The sequence below is a fragment of the Microtus ochrogaster genome, linkage group LG9 (assembly GCF_000317375.1).
Source record: "Microtus ochrogaster isolate Prairie Vole_2 linkage group LG9, MicOch1.0, whole genome shotgun sequence".
In the NCBI taxonomy this organism is placed as follows: Eukaryota; Metazoa; Chordata; class Mammalia; order Rodentia; family Cricetidae; genus Microtus; species Microtus ochrogaster.
The window spans coordinates 16,291,383-16,308,243 of NC_022034.1; the positions used below are offsets into that span (position 1 = coordinate 16,291,383).

General features: G+C 43.5%; 1 protein-coding gene across 9 annotated transcripts in view; it reads left to right on the top strand.

The window, feature by feature from the left end:
- The window catches only part of LOC101984034 (nesprin-1), a 228,565-nt gene extending 213,104 nt beyond the window's left edge, over positions 1-15,461 (top strand). For 7 of the 9 annotated variants that reach the window (XM_013352282.2, XM_026787370.1, XM_026787375.1 and 4 more), the window contains 6 exons: positions 1,840-2,040; positions 3,703-3,831; positions 5,421-5,633; positions 6,710-6,802; positions 8,171-8,229; positions 14,541-15,461. In XM_013352282.2, coding sequence (XP_013207736.2) covers positions 1,840-2,040; positions 3,703-3,831; positions 5,421-5,633; positions 6,710-6,802; positions 8,171-8,229; positions 14,541-14,781 — 936 coding nt within the window. In that variant the 3' untranslated portion in view covers positions 14,782-15,461. The remainder of the gene's footprint in view (positions 1-1,839; positions 2,041-3,702; positions 3,832-5,420; positions 5,634-6,709; positions 6,803-8,170; positions 8,230-14,540) is intronic. The other 2 variants (XM_026787376.1, XM_026787377.1) reach the window with 1 other exon arrangement.
- The last annotated feature ends 1,400 nt before the right edge of the window (positions 15,462-16,861 follow it).

Below are 16,861 nucleotides of genomic sequence, written 5' to 3' on the forward strand. Positions count from 1 at the left end.
GCTTACAGGAGCTGCATACAGACGTGCATTTTTCTCTAGAGTTCGCAAGGCACTCTATCTGGATAGTTTTGCATTATAGCCAGGCTCCCTTAAAAGAAGACATGTATTGTTGACCAGCATCTGAGACTTCAGTGAGAGCTTGGATGGCATCCTGTATGGCAAGCAGCAACCACCTGTCCTACCCACATCTTTTTCTAAACCTCTCTCAATAGATCCATTCTAGATTCTTTGTCAGCAGATCCTTGGGACAACTGACGACATTTCCCCGCATCTGTTGACTTGTGATGTCTTTGTGGTGGCATCTGGGAAACCATGTTGAGAACCTATAGTAAAAAAAATTAAGTCATTAGGAGGACAATAGAAATAATGAGAAACTGTAGGAAATTACCCCGCATAGTGTTATTTCCAGAATTACTTACCCAGGACGGATCTTTGGGTGTTTTTGAACACATAGAGGTTCTTACTACAGAATTAAGAACTCAAGTTCTTGGTACTGAGTTCCCAACTGATTTGCTGTGTTTAATGCATGAAGCCAAAATTGGGTTGCCTGAGGGTTTTGTTTGTTTGCTTATTTTGTTGTCTTGTTTGTTTTTGGAAATCAAGCTAAATTTATCATATCATAAAAACCCAATGAATTTTCTTTCACCACAGCAACAATGTGGCTTATGACATAGTCAGGTTTAACTTGTGGGCCAATGAGCCTGCATTTCCGGCCATTGGAGGCCAGAATTCTAGGCTCTGAGGAGCTTTTCCCTCCTCCTCACACACAGAGAAGTTTGGGTGCCACACGTTTAGTGAGATGAGACTATTACTCTTGAAAAGGTTTTAAAAGGCCAGAGCCATCTTTCCTCAAGCTACAGAGCTCAGTCCCTGTTTTGTTGTGCTGTGGTTGGCTATTTCTGCACGGGGCTCGGGTATTCAGATCCGCCATTCATTGTATCTGGCATCAAAATTCTCTGTGAGTCTCTTCTTGCCTTGGGAAGTCCTTTCCCCTTGGCCATTTTAAATTCCCACTCTGCAGAGCCCTAGCAAACATAGCAAACATCCTGAAAATGTAGCAGTTACTCATTTTGTCATATAATCTCTTGAAACATGGGAGGCAGCGGGTGTGTAAGTATGGGTGTGTACACATGGAATACTACTGTGGTCCACATCACATCCTGTTTGAACTTTTTCAACCTCATGTATTTTCTTTTTTTCCCAATTAATTATGCATGCAGATCCACATTCATACACAGCACAGACAGATACAGGAAGACACATTCACACAACACACACAGAATCGAACTTGGGACCTCGAGCACTACAGGCAGCCCTCCAACCTCTAGCCAGCTCTTTGACTGTTCTCATGTATTTTCTTATGTTGCGTCCTTGTTATTAGTTATTATGTTGTTAGTTATTATGATTCTTTTTTTAATTGTATATCATTCTAAGTGATATTATATACCCATCATCCCTTATCTGGCTGACCATCCTGCTCAGGGCATGTTTTAGTGTGTGTGTGTGTGTGTGTGTGTGTGTGTACAGTTGCACATGTGTATATGTGCATATGAAGGACAGAGACACCCTCGAGATCATTCTGATACTGCTATCTGCCTTTTGTTTGTGACGGGCCTGGAGCTCAATAACTAGGCCACACTGGCTGGATGTCCTGCAAGCCCCAACATTCTTCCTCTCTCTACTCCAGCACCACCACACCAGGGTGTTTTATGTGGGGTTTGGGGATTGAACTCACAACGGGGTTCTATCCCCAGCTCCGAGTAAAACATTTTCAAGGGACTTGAATGTGATTTTTTGGAAATATTTCCAGCATTGTCCTTACTTGATTGTTCTCCTTAGGAGCTCCAGAAAGCCGTGGACCACCGCAAAGCCATCATCCTCTCCATCAACCTCTGCAGCTCAGAGTTCACCCAGGGGGACAGTAAGGAGAGCCACGACTTGCAGGACCGCTTATCCCAGATGAACGGGAGATGGGACCGAGTGTGCTCTCTGCTGGAGGACTGGCGGAAGCTGCTTCAGGGAGCACTGATGCAGTGCCAGGTTGGTAGGGCTCTTGGCGGGTGAAGACACCAGCCGGGATGCTGACATTACAGTTGCTTGACGCATGTGGCTGCTCTTCAAAGCCAGTATTTGAATGAGACAGCTTTTCTTATTCCTGGGGAATCTGTTCCTGTGACCTGCGTTCAAGGAGTTTTGTCCCATCTTCTGTCTAGCTAGATAAAAAGCCAATGCTTACCAAGTTGAAGATCCTTCTTCGACTGATCCACTTATTCACTCAAAACATATTTGCCAAGCATTTAGGCAGATAAATTTTGCACAACAAAGCGAGCATTACAGATACAGATTCATCCATTTCTGCCGGCATTTACCGTGTTTCCTCTGTGTGCCAGGTAAATCTCTCGGCAGTTAAGATACAGTCCAGCCTCTGCTTCTGTTCAAAAGACAGTAGCAACAGAGTAGGGGAATCTGACCTCATGGCTCAGTGGGTAAGGGTGCCTGCCACCAGCCTGGAATTCACGTGGCAGAAGAAGAGAAATGGCCCCTGAAAGTTGTCCTCTGACCTCTACATGTGTGTCATGGCATGTAAATGCCCCCTTCCTCCACAGAAAAATAAATACATGTAATAAAAAACATTTAGAGTAAGGAAATAGTTATCCGAAGAATTTATAAACACAGGTGTGACAGTAATAGAGAAAAATTATTACAGGAGGGAGGGCCAAGAAATCCCGTGGCTATTTGCCAGATGCGGGGAGGATGTTGCTTTGAAGGGAGTTCCATGAAGTATGCAAAGGTATTGTCTTTCTTAGAGCAGCAGCAAGGAGGCTGTGTGGCTAGATTATAGCCCACAGACAGGAAGTGATCAGAAGGTCAAGGGCCAGTGAGGCGCTGCTTGCATCCAGACTGTACCCAATGGGATTGGACGACAATGGGGTGTGATGCCTCCTGGAAAGGGGGAGGTCCCTGTTGCTGTTTCTGGCTGTGCCTGCTGTATGTAGGGGCACATCAAGAACAAGGGGAGTAAGCGTGTAAGAAAATGAATGAAGGGGATGCAGGATTGAGCCCTTTAAACATGGAGAGATTCGAGCATGTGTGTAGCGGCGTAAATGAATGCAGACAGAAATTGTAATAAATATATACAGCTTTAATTGGGAAATAGACTTACAGAACCACAGGTTCCAGCGAAGAACAGGAAAGCAGAAAAAAAAAGTGGCAGCTGGGAGCGCACCTGCAATCTTTATAAGTAAAAAATATCCTCGGGGGGACCCCGCCCTACAAGTAAGGTGATTGGCTGGGTCTTTCCTACACACGGGGAAGAGAGTTGCTTCTTTTCAGATCACCTTAAATTAGTGTTGCTGCTGTTTCATTTTGCTTTGTGTTTGAGAAATGAAGTGTTTTCATGTCAGTGGGCTTCCTGTCTAAGTGTCCCCACAGTGGTAAATTAGATGCTCTAGGTAAGAAGATGACCTCATACTGTGTGGGTCACAACAGCACCAGGGCTGCTGGGATCAGGCCAGAGCCGCTCTGCCTCCTAAAACAAGCAGGGACCTTCCTCCTTGAGAGGTCATGTCCTGGTCACTATGGCGTTGCATATTTCCCATGACAGCCATAAAAGGAGCTGAAATATATTCTAGGAAAATGTACCATCCGCAGTTATTTTATGCTCTGGGTTTTTTTTTGTTTGTTTGTTTTTTTTTTTGGTAGGAGTTCCACGAAATGAGCCATGCTTTGCTTCTATTGCTGGAAAACATCGACAGAAGGAAAAATGAAATTATCCCAGTTGATTCTACTCTTGACCCAGAGACACTTCAGGACCATCACAAGCAACTCGTGGTGAGAATTCTAGATTTTTTTTTTGAAAAAAACAAAGATACATTAAAAAAAAAAACTTTTGCATGCTCTTTACTTATGCTCCATTCAAAGTCTCTATTCTAATTCTTCGGTGCTGCCAGTCAGGAAACAAATATGTGTAAATCACACCTTCTAGCACGATTGCCCATTGCTCAATTGTGCTAATCTTAAGTGTTCTTTATTTTAATCGACTTGTATATGTCAAGGCAGCCTTTTTAGTGGATTATACTTACTTTTAATCCAAACTTTGTGCATTACATCTGCAGCCTTGAAGAGCGTGTGTGGGTTTCTTCTACTGATACTGCAGTACAATACTCTGCGAAAAGCAACCGAGGGGGAAAGGGTTTCTGGCTCGTAGTTCAAGGGTGCATTCCATCATGGCAGGGTGTAGGAGCAGCAGGAGACTTGAAGCAGTTGGTCACGCGGCACCCACAGCCAGGAAGCAGAGAGATGAATGAATGAATGCCAGCACTCAGCCCTTTTTCTTCATGTATGCAGTCTACGATCCCCTTCCCAGGGAATGGCCCTCACTATTAAGATAGGTCTTCACAAATCAGTGAATGCAATCAAGACAATCCCCTACAGGAACGGCCAGAGACTTGTGTCCCAGGTGATCCGAGATTCTGTCAAGTTGGTAGTTAACACTGACTGCCACGGTGCATTTAGTGGCTTATGTTAAAACTGAAATTAAACCATCTTAACTGAAGAAAGACAGTTGAGTCTGATTAAGAGGACTTAAATATGCCAGGTGAGACACAAACCTCAGTGGCAGGTTTGCAGAAAGCCATGAGATAACTTACTGTCACTATCTTACAAAACAAGAACATAACTATTTCTTAGAAGCTAGAAGCTTTTTTTGACACTAAATTCAGCCAGAAATTTACTGTGCAAATTCATGCACAGGGATGCTGAGACAATTAACATAGAGTATAGCTGGGTAAATGTATAGATGATAAGGAAGCAAGCTTGAGTTCCATTGGAACATACTTTGTATCTGGTCTGTCTCTATGGTAATACAGTACTATAGCATAGCATTCAGTGCTCACTCACCCAAACTGCTGAATTGGTAGCTTCGAATTCACTATTAGAAGGATCTTTGCAACCAATAGTGGCGCTCTTGTATTTCCGCTCACGCTTGGCTGCTGGCAGGTACCTGTGGATGATGGCTCACTGAAGATCATTTCAAAACATTTAGCTAGACATATTCAAATCTGTTCTACCTTGATGGTAGCATCTCATTTTTCTGTTTAACAGGTTATCTTAGACCCCATTTGCATAAGGCTTTCCTTTGCCAGAATCTTCACGTCCCTTACTCGGTTTAAACTTTCTCATAATTCTTACTATAAACCATGCGCTGAGTGAGAGCCCCAAGCTTAGAGGGATTTAGAGGTCCCTCAGAACATATTTGGCTATAACAAAGTTAGCGTGGAATCCCCATATCACATGTCCTGAGCTGCAGTCCTAGTTAGAGCCTGAATGTCACGGGAGGTTCAGATATAAAGGCCCACATGGACAACTTTCTCCAAGTTCCAAAACTTCTTAAAGAAATATCTCCTTTTATTTATATATAGCAAATAAAGCAGGAGCTGCAGAAATCCCAGTTGAGAGTGGCCTCTCTGCAAGACATGTCTCGCCAGCTCTTAGTGAATGCCGAGGGTTCAGATTGTCTAGAGGCCAAAGAAAAAGTCCATGTCATTGGAAACCGACTCAAACTTCTCTTGAAGGAAGTCACCCATCACATCAAGGATCTGGAGAAGTTATTGGACATGGCAAGCAGTCAGCAGGTGGGTAAGGCCTACAACACACTGTAGCATCCCTTCTCCCACAGAGCCCGAAGCACCGCATCTTCACCTGCCGCAGAGAGACTCGGAGGGACCACTTGTCAGACCCGAGTGGCCGCTCTCCATCACCGGTGCTTCGAGAGCTGTCTCGAAATATAAAAGCAGACTCGTCAACTTTTACAACAGGACGGTGCTTTTGAGTCTGTGAAATCCAGGAGACCTCTCCAGCCTGCTCCTGTCAACCCTGTTGCCGTGACTACTCTGGCATTTCATTTCAACTGTGTGTTTAAGAAATGACATGTTTTCAGGTAGACAGCTGCAATGGACCGACATAATCCTTGCATGTGAGTTTTGGGTTAAACAGGCAGGAGAGCATTAACTCTCCTTTTGAATCTATTCTTTGGCTCATTCATTCATTCATTCATCATTCATTCATTCATTGAAACGGTCCTCCATGTGTTTATTTTGCCCATTTCCCCCCTTAGAGCAACTCCATCATAGACATATTGTTAGTTTTGAGACGTGTGCCCAGTAAATCCAGAGTGCTTGGTAAGGTGTCAGACATTCAGTTGTGAAATGCTTTCAGGAACACAAAGCTGCTCATTCCTCCGGAAGCATTCTGAGTACAACCTCCCCCGGGTCACAGCAGGGTAGACGCAGTTTTCCTGACCTCTCAGACAAGTCTCCTAGGAAGCTGGCATTCGTTTTGAATGTAAACGAATTGGATTCTGTCCATCCTGAGTGACCTGTATTTGTAAAGACTTTCCCCCACGCCTCTCCCCACCCCGGACCACTATCAACTCACTTGTGCCCATGTCACTATTAAATAAGAAAACATAAAAATAAAACACTGGCTGTGTTTCTCCGAAGACACAAAGTTGTGTCAAGAAATCCCAATAAATTAAAAAAATCAGGTTTCATTCTTGTCACCTTAACTGGGTTTCCTTGCGGATGGTCTGAGTTTTGTGATGGAGATGGAGAGATCAAGGTGGGGAGGGCTGAGCATTCTGCTCAGCTGCAGCAGGAGACCTCAGTGCACTGGGATGTGCAGTTGTTAAATGCATCCCTTTCTCTTGCAGGATTTGTCTTCCTGGTCTTCTGCAGATGAGCTGGACACCTCAGGATCCATGAGTCCTACATCGGGCAGAAGTACCCCAAACAGACAGAAATCGGTAACTTTCTGCTGGCTCTTTCCAACTGATCCATGGGTAGGAAGTGTGGAAAGCGACAGTGTTTGTATCTCCAGGGTTCACAGGCTCAAAACGAGAAACCCCAAACAGAAAAGAAAGGCCATTCACCCACGCAAAGTTATGTCTCCAGCCTTGCAGCATGTTCTCGGCAATAAAAAAGAGATTTTTTTTTCTGTTTCTCTTTTCTTTTTTCTTTTTCTTTTTTTTTTAAATGGGCTCAATGTGTGGCTAGTACTCATGAAGAAAAACTTCTTTTTTCTCAGTTAGCCATTTCTAGAATGGTGCTCATATATATCTTTGGTGGCTCCTTTCTTCAAGCCACCACCAGCATGTCCACTAAACAAAGGTGGGTTGTAGCGCCCAGAAGTGCCTCAGCCAGCAGGGGTGAACTGTGGGCATCTTATGAGTCGGCTGCATTGATAAGATGGATAAAGTTGCATTAACTCTAAAGTGAAGGGGCTTCTGAATGGTGGTGCCCAGGGGCTTCTGGGTACTAACCCTGAGAGGGCAACTACTCACGCCAACCCCATACACAGCCCATGGTGGGGGCTGTCTCACCAGAGCGCACAAAGGAGAAGGCAAATTTGACTCCTGCTCCCCTCTATTCCTCGATTCTCTGTGTAATTAAGAGCTTGTTTTTAATTTTTGTTTGATATCTTTGTCTGGCTTTATAAGTATATTCATTCCACTTCCCCTTAGGTGTTAGAAGTAACAATTTCATTTGTATTTTTTGTCATATATACTTATGTTCTATGCTGATACATGTGTTATCCTTATTAGAATTTTGTTTTGCCAACATTCACTAGTTTCCTATAGATCCTAGTTTAAGAATGTGGAGGAACACTGGCTTTTCAACTCAAAATTTAACCTTGATTTGTCTCGAGTGTGCAACACGTTAGACTTCCTCTCTACAGAGAACTCTCTCGTTTTACTATTAAAATTCTTAAGATCAACTGTGCCCTCAAAGTTGCAAAATGAAAAAGCCTATGTGACTGCTCTTTGAAGTGTACAGAATGATAAAGTGAATTTCATGTTTAGAGTTGGTAAACGCACAGATAATATTAAATAACACAGAATCATTTGTGCTTCTGCCAGGAGAAATAGGAGAGGCTGTGCCCACTGCGGGTACGTGCCACCACGGCAACTCATGTTGGCTTAATGTCTGAGACTGTAAAATATGAGTCTGTCCTTCTCCTGAAGAAAAGCCAGTTTCCTTGGTCCATGGGTACCGATCATTGCATTTGATTTGTTTGCCCTTTGCTGCATTCTCGGTTGTTTTCATTGGTTAGCTTGTCTTTATTTGCCTAGACTGAACATTCTTCTTTCTTTACCCCTGTTCATTGCAAACAGCCACGAGGCAAATGTAGTCACTCACAGCCTGGACCCTCTGTCAGCAGCCCAAAGAGCAGGTACCTTGTTCTCCTGGTTTCCACCTGTTCTAGAACCCCGAGAGGATGATGCAAATTGCCCGTGATTTAGGGAAACCTCTAATCTGGGTAGTGGAGATATTGCAGTCTGTCCTAGTCAATTGGAAGAGAAATTTCCCCATAGAGAACAGGCAAACCTCATAGCGGAAGGCAGTCATCTCTTCCATCCAAATTTTGTTTCCCTGTATTTAGCCTGTCTGGTCCTTTCTGATGAAGGAGGCTCAGTGTGTCTATGAATATGTGATTCAATTAGCGGCACAACTGCCATTGATTCACGGCAGATTTTTATCATCCTCTCTGCTTCTAGATTTTTACCATAAGGCAGGTAATTGATCGATGAATTATTTCACCACCCACAGAACCCACAAATCTGCATAAAATATACTAACATCCCCAGTTTGTTTGTTTGTTTGTTTTATTTGACCTTCCTGTTTTATCCAGATTGTGGGTTTTGGATTTTTAAAATGGCAGAGCCTAATTTGATGTTTTTTCCATTTAAGAAACAAAGTACTTTTCTAGATACTTCAGCTTGCCCTAACCCTCTTCTGCCAGAGCCCTCGGCCCCTTGTCTTCTTCACACTTGGCAAGCTCTTCCACTCTGAATCTAGGACCAGCCCTTACCGTGCTCACTCTCCTGAGAGCTGACCCCAACAGTTGTCACTGCTGCCACCCTATCCCACTCTTGCCTCTGAGGTTCCCATTGTGCCTGCAGTTAGCAACGCTTTGCCTTTTCTGTTGTTGGTGTGATGTCTGTATGCCTTTGCCCTTCCTCAACTCAGCTTGTGTTTCCCCAGAAAACCTTTTCTTTCTTCCTTTTCTTTTCTTTTCTTTTCTTTTCTTTTCTTTTCTTTTCTTCTTCTTATTCTTTTTCTTTTTCTGTGAAGTGAAAATACTGTTCTTATAGCTGGCTTTTCATCCCAGTCTCAGGAAGTTCCCTGAGAAATATTTGCCCCTCTGGAAACTTAATACCACTAAGAAGAACTCTAAATGCCTGCAGGGAGGGTGGAAATGGGGAAATGTGGCTGTAAACAGCCCCTGAGTAGTAGTCTGGGTTTACGTGCTGTGCTCCTCAGGGTTGGCTGTTTTATGTGGTCAACCCCACTCCGCTGAAGTAACACATAGACTATTTTTATATGCTTTTTTTTCAAGCCTTCTTTTACCATAATTTTTCTCCTTTTTTTTTTGGTTGAAAACAATGTTGCATTTTTGTTTTGTCCCCCCCCCTTTTAAACAATCTGTAATAAACTAGCAATAATGAAAGATAGAATAAACTCCCAAGGTCTTAGGGTGATCACGATGGCCATCTGTGGGTGTTCTTATATCCTCTTAGCTACCGACAAGAAAAGGCAATCGCATACTGTAGGCAAAGCCTGGTGTTATATAATTCGCCTTCTCCCACAAATTTGGATGTGCCATGCACGACCCACCGGATTCCTCTGAGAAAATCTCAGGGTCCAGTCTCTAATTGACAAATCCCCTTTGGTTCACAAAACCAAGTCTGTCTGCTCCCCTAATTACAGTGGGCTGCCACATAGGTCTTCTGAATATGTGGAAGGTATGTTTCCTAGGGTACCAATTGTTTCTATGTGCCCCTTAACAGGTCTCTTGCCAATGTGTCAGCCACATTCTCACTGCGGTACCCACAAAACTCCTCTCAGCTCTGTTCTGTCCAGCACCGCTAATTAACCTCTTTCTAATAATTCACCAGTGCTCACTTGGTTACCTGGGAGGGAACAGATTACAAAGAACCTTCCCCCGAGTGACACGCTCCATCAACCACCTTGGCAGACAAACTGTGACTGAACGTTCTGGGGCTGCTTAAGTCCGGGGCACCTTAGACAGGGTGCACTCAACCCTGACCGTGAACACAGAGGGGAGCTGAACCTCACTCACAGTCTGGGCTGCCATGGTATTCCTTGGCATGGAAACCTGAGTTTGATCTTGCACTGGTCCAGCAAATCCAAAAGGTAATTGAAGAAACACGGGATTCAGAGACAAACACTGGTTTCTGAGGCCAAACAGGAACCCATTTGGAAAGGTACCGGTGTGAAGGGAGAGGGTGGATCTTCTGTCGTTCCTGTTTCAACTCAGTGTTAACTGTATTCTCACTATTATGTATTTCATTTGAATTTTAAGTTAAGTTAGGCTAAGAAATTTTAGTGTTCCCATTGAACATTACAATATTTTAACTGAGTGGAAGTCAGTAGTTACTCAGACACCACACTGTTTAGACCTAACCCTACAAAACCAACATACAAAGGTTTCTTCCATGAAGAGATTTACAATCTATCAGAATCCAGAGATTCCTAAGATTGTTTGCAAGGAGCTTCCTCAAAACTTACTAAAATTATAAGAAACAAAGAAAAACAAACCTGGGCCTGCGTTTATACTAACTCATAGTACTTGTGGTTTTTATTGGGAGTAAGCACGTGGAAGGGTGCCTACAGAACAGGGCTTCTCTTGGTCCAGCTGGCATCTTTCTCCAGGCTGATCTGACCTCAGATTTGTAACCCTCTTGCCAAAAAGTCTCCTATACAGATATGCATGGATGGATGATAGTCTAAAAACTCTGGAGATGGCAGGCTAGGTTTTGGCAAGATGGCAGACTTCAATTCTCCATGTGGGATAGATGATGTTCTCACTCCATAGCTCAGAACAGTGAAAGGCAGGGCTACCCTGGGAGCTCTTGGCTTTGGCATCTTCTACACAGAGAACTAAGAAGGAATGGAAGTCAAAAGGATTGGCCGAAGTTCTGATTGGAGGGGCAAGAGGTGTCCTTTCCAATTGCCTCAAATATGTTTAAGCAAGCCAACGGGAGTTTTCCTTTGCTTGCTCGCTAAGAACTCCCATATATGCTCTTCAGTTTCTGGTGAAATTTGTTCCCCAGTTCTTTCTGTTGGACTCTTCTTGGAAGTGCATTTGTTCAAAGCATTCAAAGACCCTTAGCCTTAAGCAGTTGCCATTGTGAGGCCAGCTTCCTCCTGCCCCAGGACAGCTGTGGCGTGAGACACCAACAGATTTCTCTTTTGCTCTTTTGAAGTAAACTGTCCCAGCATTTGGGGGAAAAGAGTCAAGCAGTTTGGGAAATAATATCTTCGAAAATACTGTTAGTGAATTGGAAATGTTTTCCTTGAAGAATAAACTGAATTCAGCCGTTCCCAAGGACACAACTCACACACCTCCAGCACAGCCACACAGAATAATTGTTAGATGCTGGCATTTGTGTAGTACCTAAAGGGTTTCAAGAACTATGCTAAGCCTTGTGTGTGTTACCTCAGTTAATCTTAAATCCCCAGGACATGGCTAGATCCCTCGACTTACAGACAAGGACAAGGGATTGAAGAATGGATACGGATCTCACAACACTGAGAACCCTATTATAGGGAAACTATACCTCTCTGCCACTGGGATGTCCATAATAGGGTAAATCAAGCAGTACGTGCATAGGACCAGGTCAACATTCACTTCAAAATAAGGGAATAATGGAGGCCTCAGCTGATGGCTGCAGTTTGTCTTCTTAGTCACATATGAGGAAGTACTGGATTCAAAGATCATAGATGGATACCTAGAGAAATTCCTGCATATGAAATTTATTCATCCTGTTGCTGTTGCTGGCTGAAAAATATCAAAACAAACTGAAACTAGCTTTCTGAGATGTATGCACGGAATGATCTCATTATATCTTCCGTGGTCCTGTAGAATTTGGAAAATGAGTTACCTACTCGATGTGAATTCTCAGGCCTCTCAGTTCTCTTTAGCATAAGGACTTTTGTGTCATGTGTTATTATACCCTGCTCCCTCCTTTACTGCTCTTCTTCCTCCATAAGTGACTATATGTTCTAGACAAATGGCCAAACAATTATTTAGTCATCAATTTGAAAGAAGAAGAGAAAGGCAGGATATATATTTACTTATAGAGAATAAACACATATTATTCTGGACAAAATTACTTAAAATATCTCCATTGATTAAGTTCTTTGGGTAGAGCCACACATTTAAGTTTTCCTGTATAATTGCAGTCCAGTGTTATCCACATTTATACAGAAGCCAGTGAAGACTAGGAAAGAGTCTGCCTATCAGACTTAGTCCTTCTGTTGAACTTCCCAGGACTCTTCAAAGGTGGATGATCTCAGTTCAATAAGTGAGCATTACAAAGTACCCTTTTACTTTGAGATCATTAACCTACTGGAACTAGAATCTCTAGGACAGAGTCACCCTGATGAAGAAACAACTTTGAAACTTTTGGAGTTCTGTAGTTATTCCAGATGGGGTGGAGCCTTCTCACAGTCAGTAGATTGGATATTTCCAACTGCATAGGCAAGCCACAAGTACTGCATGTTCCCTCTGTCCCAGTCTCCGCCCATTAGTTCTCCCTGCCTTGGCATTCTTCAGCGGTATGGGTCCGGTGGCAGTTACATTTTAATAAAGAGGGCTTTGATGTTGTTTAGTGTGCCATGTCCTTCAAAGGAGTCTGTCACATGTGAGCCTGTGCTCTCCAAATGATGGACGGCAATTCTTGTTAGGAACGAGCTGGTCGTGACACCGTCTCTGTTTTGATCCTGATCGTTAATGTCACAGAAGCCAATCATTGACAAAGAGGAGCTATCCAGCTCTGTTTGACTGAATTAGCAGTTGTTTGTGAGCCTTTGCCCATCACCAAGGCATCCAGATGTCCCCCGATGAAAACGCAGCCGTTAGATATGTAGTCACGAGGAACGTGGCTCTATGCCATTGTGCTGTCACTTACCTAGTTTCAGGGTGAATGTTCTTTGTCAGGGGCTATTGTCACACAACATGTACTGAAGAATTGAATGAAAGAAAAACTCAGTACAGAGCTTGCCCTGTCCTTTTAACTCATATTTCTCAGGACACTTTAAAGCAAATTATTGAATCACATAAGATGTCAAAGGAAAAAAATGTCTTTGCTATTTAATATGCTAAGCTACCCATCTTCTTCACAAACGAGGAAAGGAAGGCCAAAGACCCAGGTATAGCCTAATATATAATGGCTACATAGTGGCTACCTGTTTATTATGCAACTTCCTGGAAATGCAGTCTCCTTATAGTGATATAATGGCATGTGACCAATGCCTTTATGGCTGGAAATGTTGATCTTAAACCCAAGAAAATCAATTCGCGATGGTTTCTTAGAATCTGGGCCTGCAGACTCACCAACATAGATTTTATATTTTCTTCTCCCAACAAGGGCATTTGATGTCCTTATGTTTAATTACACGAACTCACTAGGGAATTTGGCCTAGGGCTTTAGGAATAAATCTTCTTGATATATCTGTTATTTTTTGCTCATAGGGTGCTGTTTGATATATATGTCCACAAAATAACTCTTGTAAAACAATAACTCCTTAGCCTTTTCCACACATAACCCAGAAGAGCAGTAGTGACTGCTCCAATAAGGAGACAGTGACACCCACTTAGAACAAACCCCACTTCCATATTCAGGACTTTATAACCACGGTTTCTCATGAATAACAAAACCTCCGTGCTTGCTCCAATGCACTCGAAGCAAAATAGGAAGACTTGGCGCTTTGGATCTAGAAGGAGCTTCAAGGTGGCCATCTTTCCTCTCTGGAAAAACGGTGTCAGTTTCTGAAAGCCACCATGCTAGTGACAGGACCAGGCTAACATCTGCTCCTCCACAGCTGTGTTCTGTAGACAGACACCATTGCTATCCTGTGCCATTCTGAAACTACTCCCGCAGGCCCAGATGCTGCTGTGGTGCAAGATGAAGCCAGGGCTTCCTCTGAGATCAGGTAGCTTTCCTCATTCGGAGCTATGTGGCTGGAGCACATTTGTCCTCATGCTACGTAAAGTTGATCATATGCAGGATGCTTAGTTGTGGTACACTGGGGTTCTGACAATTTTGCCTAAAAATTAGATCAAAAAAATGCATCGAACATCCTCATCTTAATTATCCTGAATCTATTTCACATATACAGTTTATTATTATGGATGGAAGCGTTGTCACCAAATTGAGTAAAGGGAGTATAACTTGAATGCATTTTGTCACCTGTAATTGACTGACGGGATGTTTAGTTTTGAGTTAGTACGCTTTCCAAGCACGGTGCCCTTGGTGGTGGGGAAGCCTGCAGAAGGCCCGTAGTTCTTAGGTTGGTGGCCAACAAATGACATGGGCACCCTGCAGAGTGCTGGCTACTCACTGCCAAACTGGGTGGTGTTTTGCATGGTTCTTTACATCCCAGGAAGGCGCTAAGGCAAGAACCAGTGCCCATCCTGTAATTGAATTGAGCTGTTTATGTCGATTCTTCCCTCAGGTCCACAAAAGGTGGCTGCGATTCCTCCCTTTCTGAACCCAGGCCAGCGCGGGTGGGCCGATCCTTCCTGTTCCGGGTCCTCAGGGCTGCTCTACCCCTTCAGCTGCTCCTGCTGTTCCTTATCGGACTCGCCTGCCTCGTACCCATGTCCGAGGAAGACTACAGCTGTGCCCTCTCCAACAACTTCGCCCGATCATTCCATCCCATGCTCAGATACACCAATGGTCCTCCTCCACTCTGAAACAGGACATCCTCTGCACAAGTGCTGGAGGACGGATGGGCCCAAAGCAACCCCAGGCTATCAGAGAGTTTGAACTTAGCAGAGGGCCTCTCATGGCAGCTTCGGCTCTCCTCCATACCCTGTGTGTGAAAAATCAAACCTTTGGACATGGACAGTAAACAAGAAGAGACAAATGGGATTGGGAAAGTGTCATTTGACACTCTGAGCCTTAACACTAAATAAATTAAGTTAAGGACGTACAGCGTTCCCTTGACCCTTGAAGTCCAGGCCTTTGGCATAGCCAATGGCTCCGATGGGCCATCTGGGCAGCTTTCCTATGGTGCTGCTCCATTAACCCAAATTCACCCTCCCGGGCACCATGTCAATATCGTACAATCTACCTAGAACCTCCTCATATACGATTTTTAGGGTCACCTATGGCAGCTTCCTCTCTACCTTGGTTTCTTAGGGGCATGATGTTTTATCGTTGCTTTAGAGCACAAGCTGTAAATCTGAAAGGCACTTTTTAAAAAATAAAAGGTATAAAGAAAACCTGGATGTAATAAATAAGATTTATGAAAAGCTTTATGTGAAGAAAATTGAATGTTATAGTATAAAAAAGATATTTATGTATGTACAGTTTGCTACAGCCAAGTTTTGTTTGTTGATTTCTTTGCATTTATTATAGATACTATAAAGTACTTTGTCTGTGTCTTTTATTATTTTAAAACATACCTTGAATTTTCATTATTCAGTAGGATGTAGCATAAATTATCTCTTTGCTGTTATTGTTAAACCATACTTTGTATATGACAATGCAATTTACATATTACATAACATATAATAGAATGGTTTAGTATAGCTTTAAACAGGAGAGAGAGAGATAGAGAGACAGAGAGAACTGAAAGTTATAGAACAAAATTTTTCCCAAAACAAATTTGGAAAAAAAAACAATTGTTGCAAGGAGGGCCGCTTGTTCATCCCAGCCACCCGACTAGCTTAGCCCCAAAATAACCACACAGAAACTGTATTAATTAAATCACTGATTGGCCCATTAGCTCTGGCTTCTAATTGGCTAACTCTCATATTATTTTAACCTATTTCTATTAATCTGTGTATCGCCACGTGGCAGTGGTTTAACGGGTAAAACTCTGGCAGTTCCATGGTGTCCCTCCAACTCTGTTTTCTTCCTCCCAAATTCCATCTTCCCCGCCTACCTAAGTTCTACCCTATCAGACCAAGGCAGTTTCTTTATTCATTAACCAATATAAGCAACACATAGAAGGACCTCCCACACCAACCAATCATCACATGATCAACGGAATTAAAAAGAGATACGGGTTTTCACAATCCCTGCCTCAGAAGAATAACACATATTGATTCTTTGGGAATAGAAAACCAAAATGGTTCTTGCTACTTCAGTGCATGGAAAATCGACTTCACATACCCACCATGAAAACCAGATGGAAAAGTCTAATCTTGCCCTTTTGTCTCTTTCCCACATTTTTGTTGTTTGCCTAGACTTTTTTTTTAGTTTTTCGAGACAGGGTTTCTCTGTAGCTTTGGAGCCTATCCTGGCACTGCCTCTTGTAGACCAGGCTGGCCTCGAACTCACAGAGATCCGCCTGCCTCTGCCTCCCGAGTGCTGGGATTATAGACTTTTTTCTTTAAATGATGAAGCTAGAAGGAAGGATTACTTGAAGGAAAAAGGTGATGAGAGAAGTGTGTCCTCAGAGCTCGTGGGTCCGGCTTCCTCTCACACTCTCTTCTTTGTTCCCATTGAAGAGCTGGAAAAGCCCCATGAGATTCCTGTCAGAGGCCCCGTCTCCCAACCCCATGGTGCCCACTGCCTGTCAGAGGCCCCGTCTCCCAACCCAATGGTGCCCACTGCCTGTTAGAGGTCCCTTCTCCCAACCCAATGGTACCCACTGCCTTTCAGAGGCCCCTTTCCCAACCCAACGGTGCCCACTGCCTGTTAGAGGTCCCTTCTCCCATCCCAAGGGTACTCACTGCCTATTAGTGGCCCCTTTCCCAACCCCATGGTGCCCACTGCCTATTAGAGGCCCCTTTCCCAACCCCGTGGTGCCCCCTGCCTGTTAGA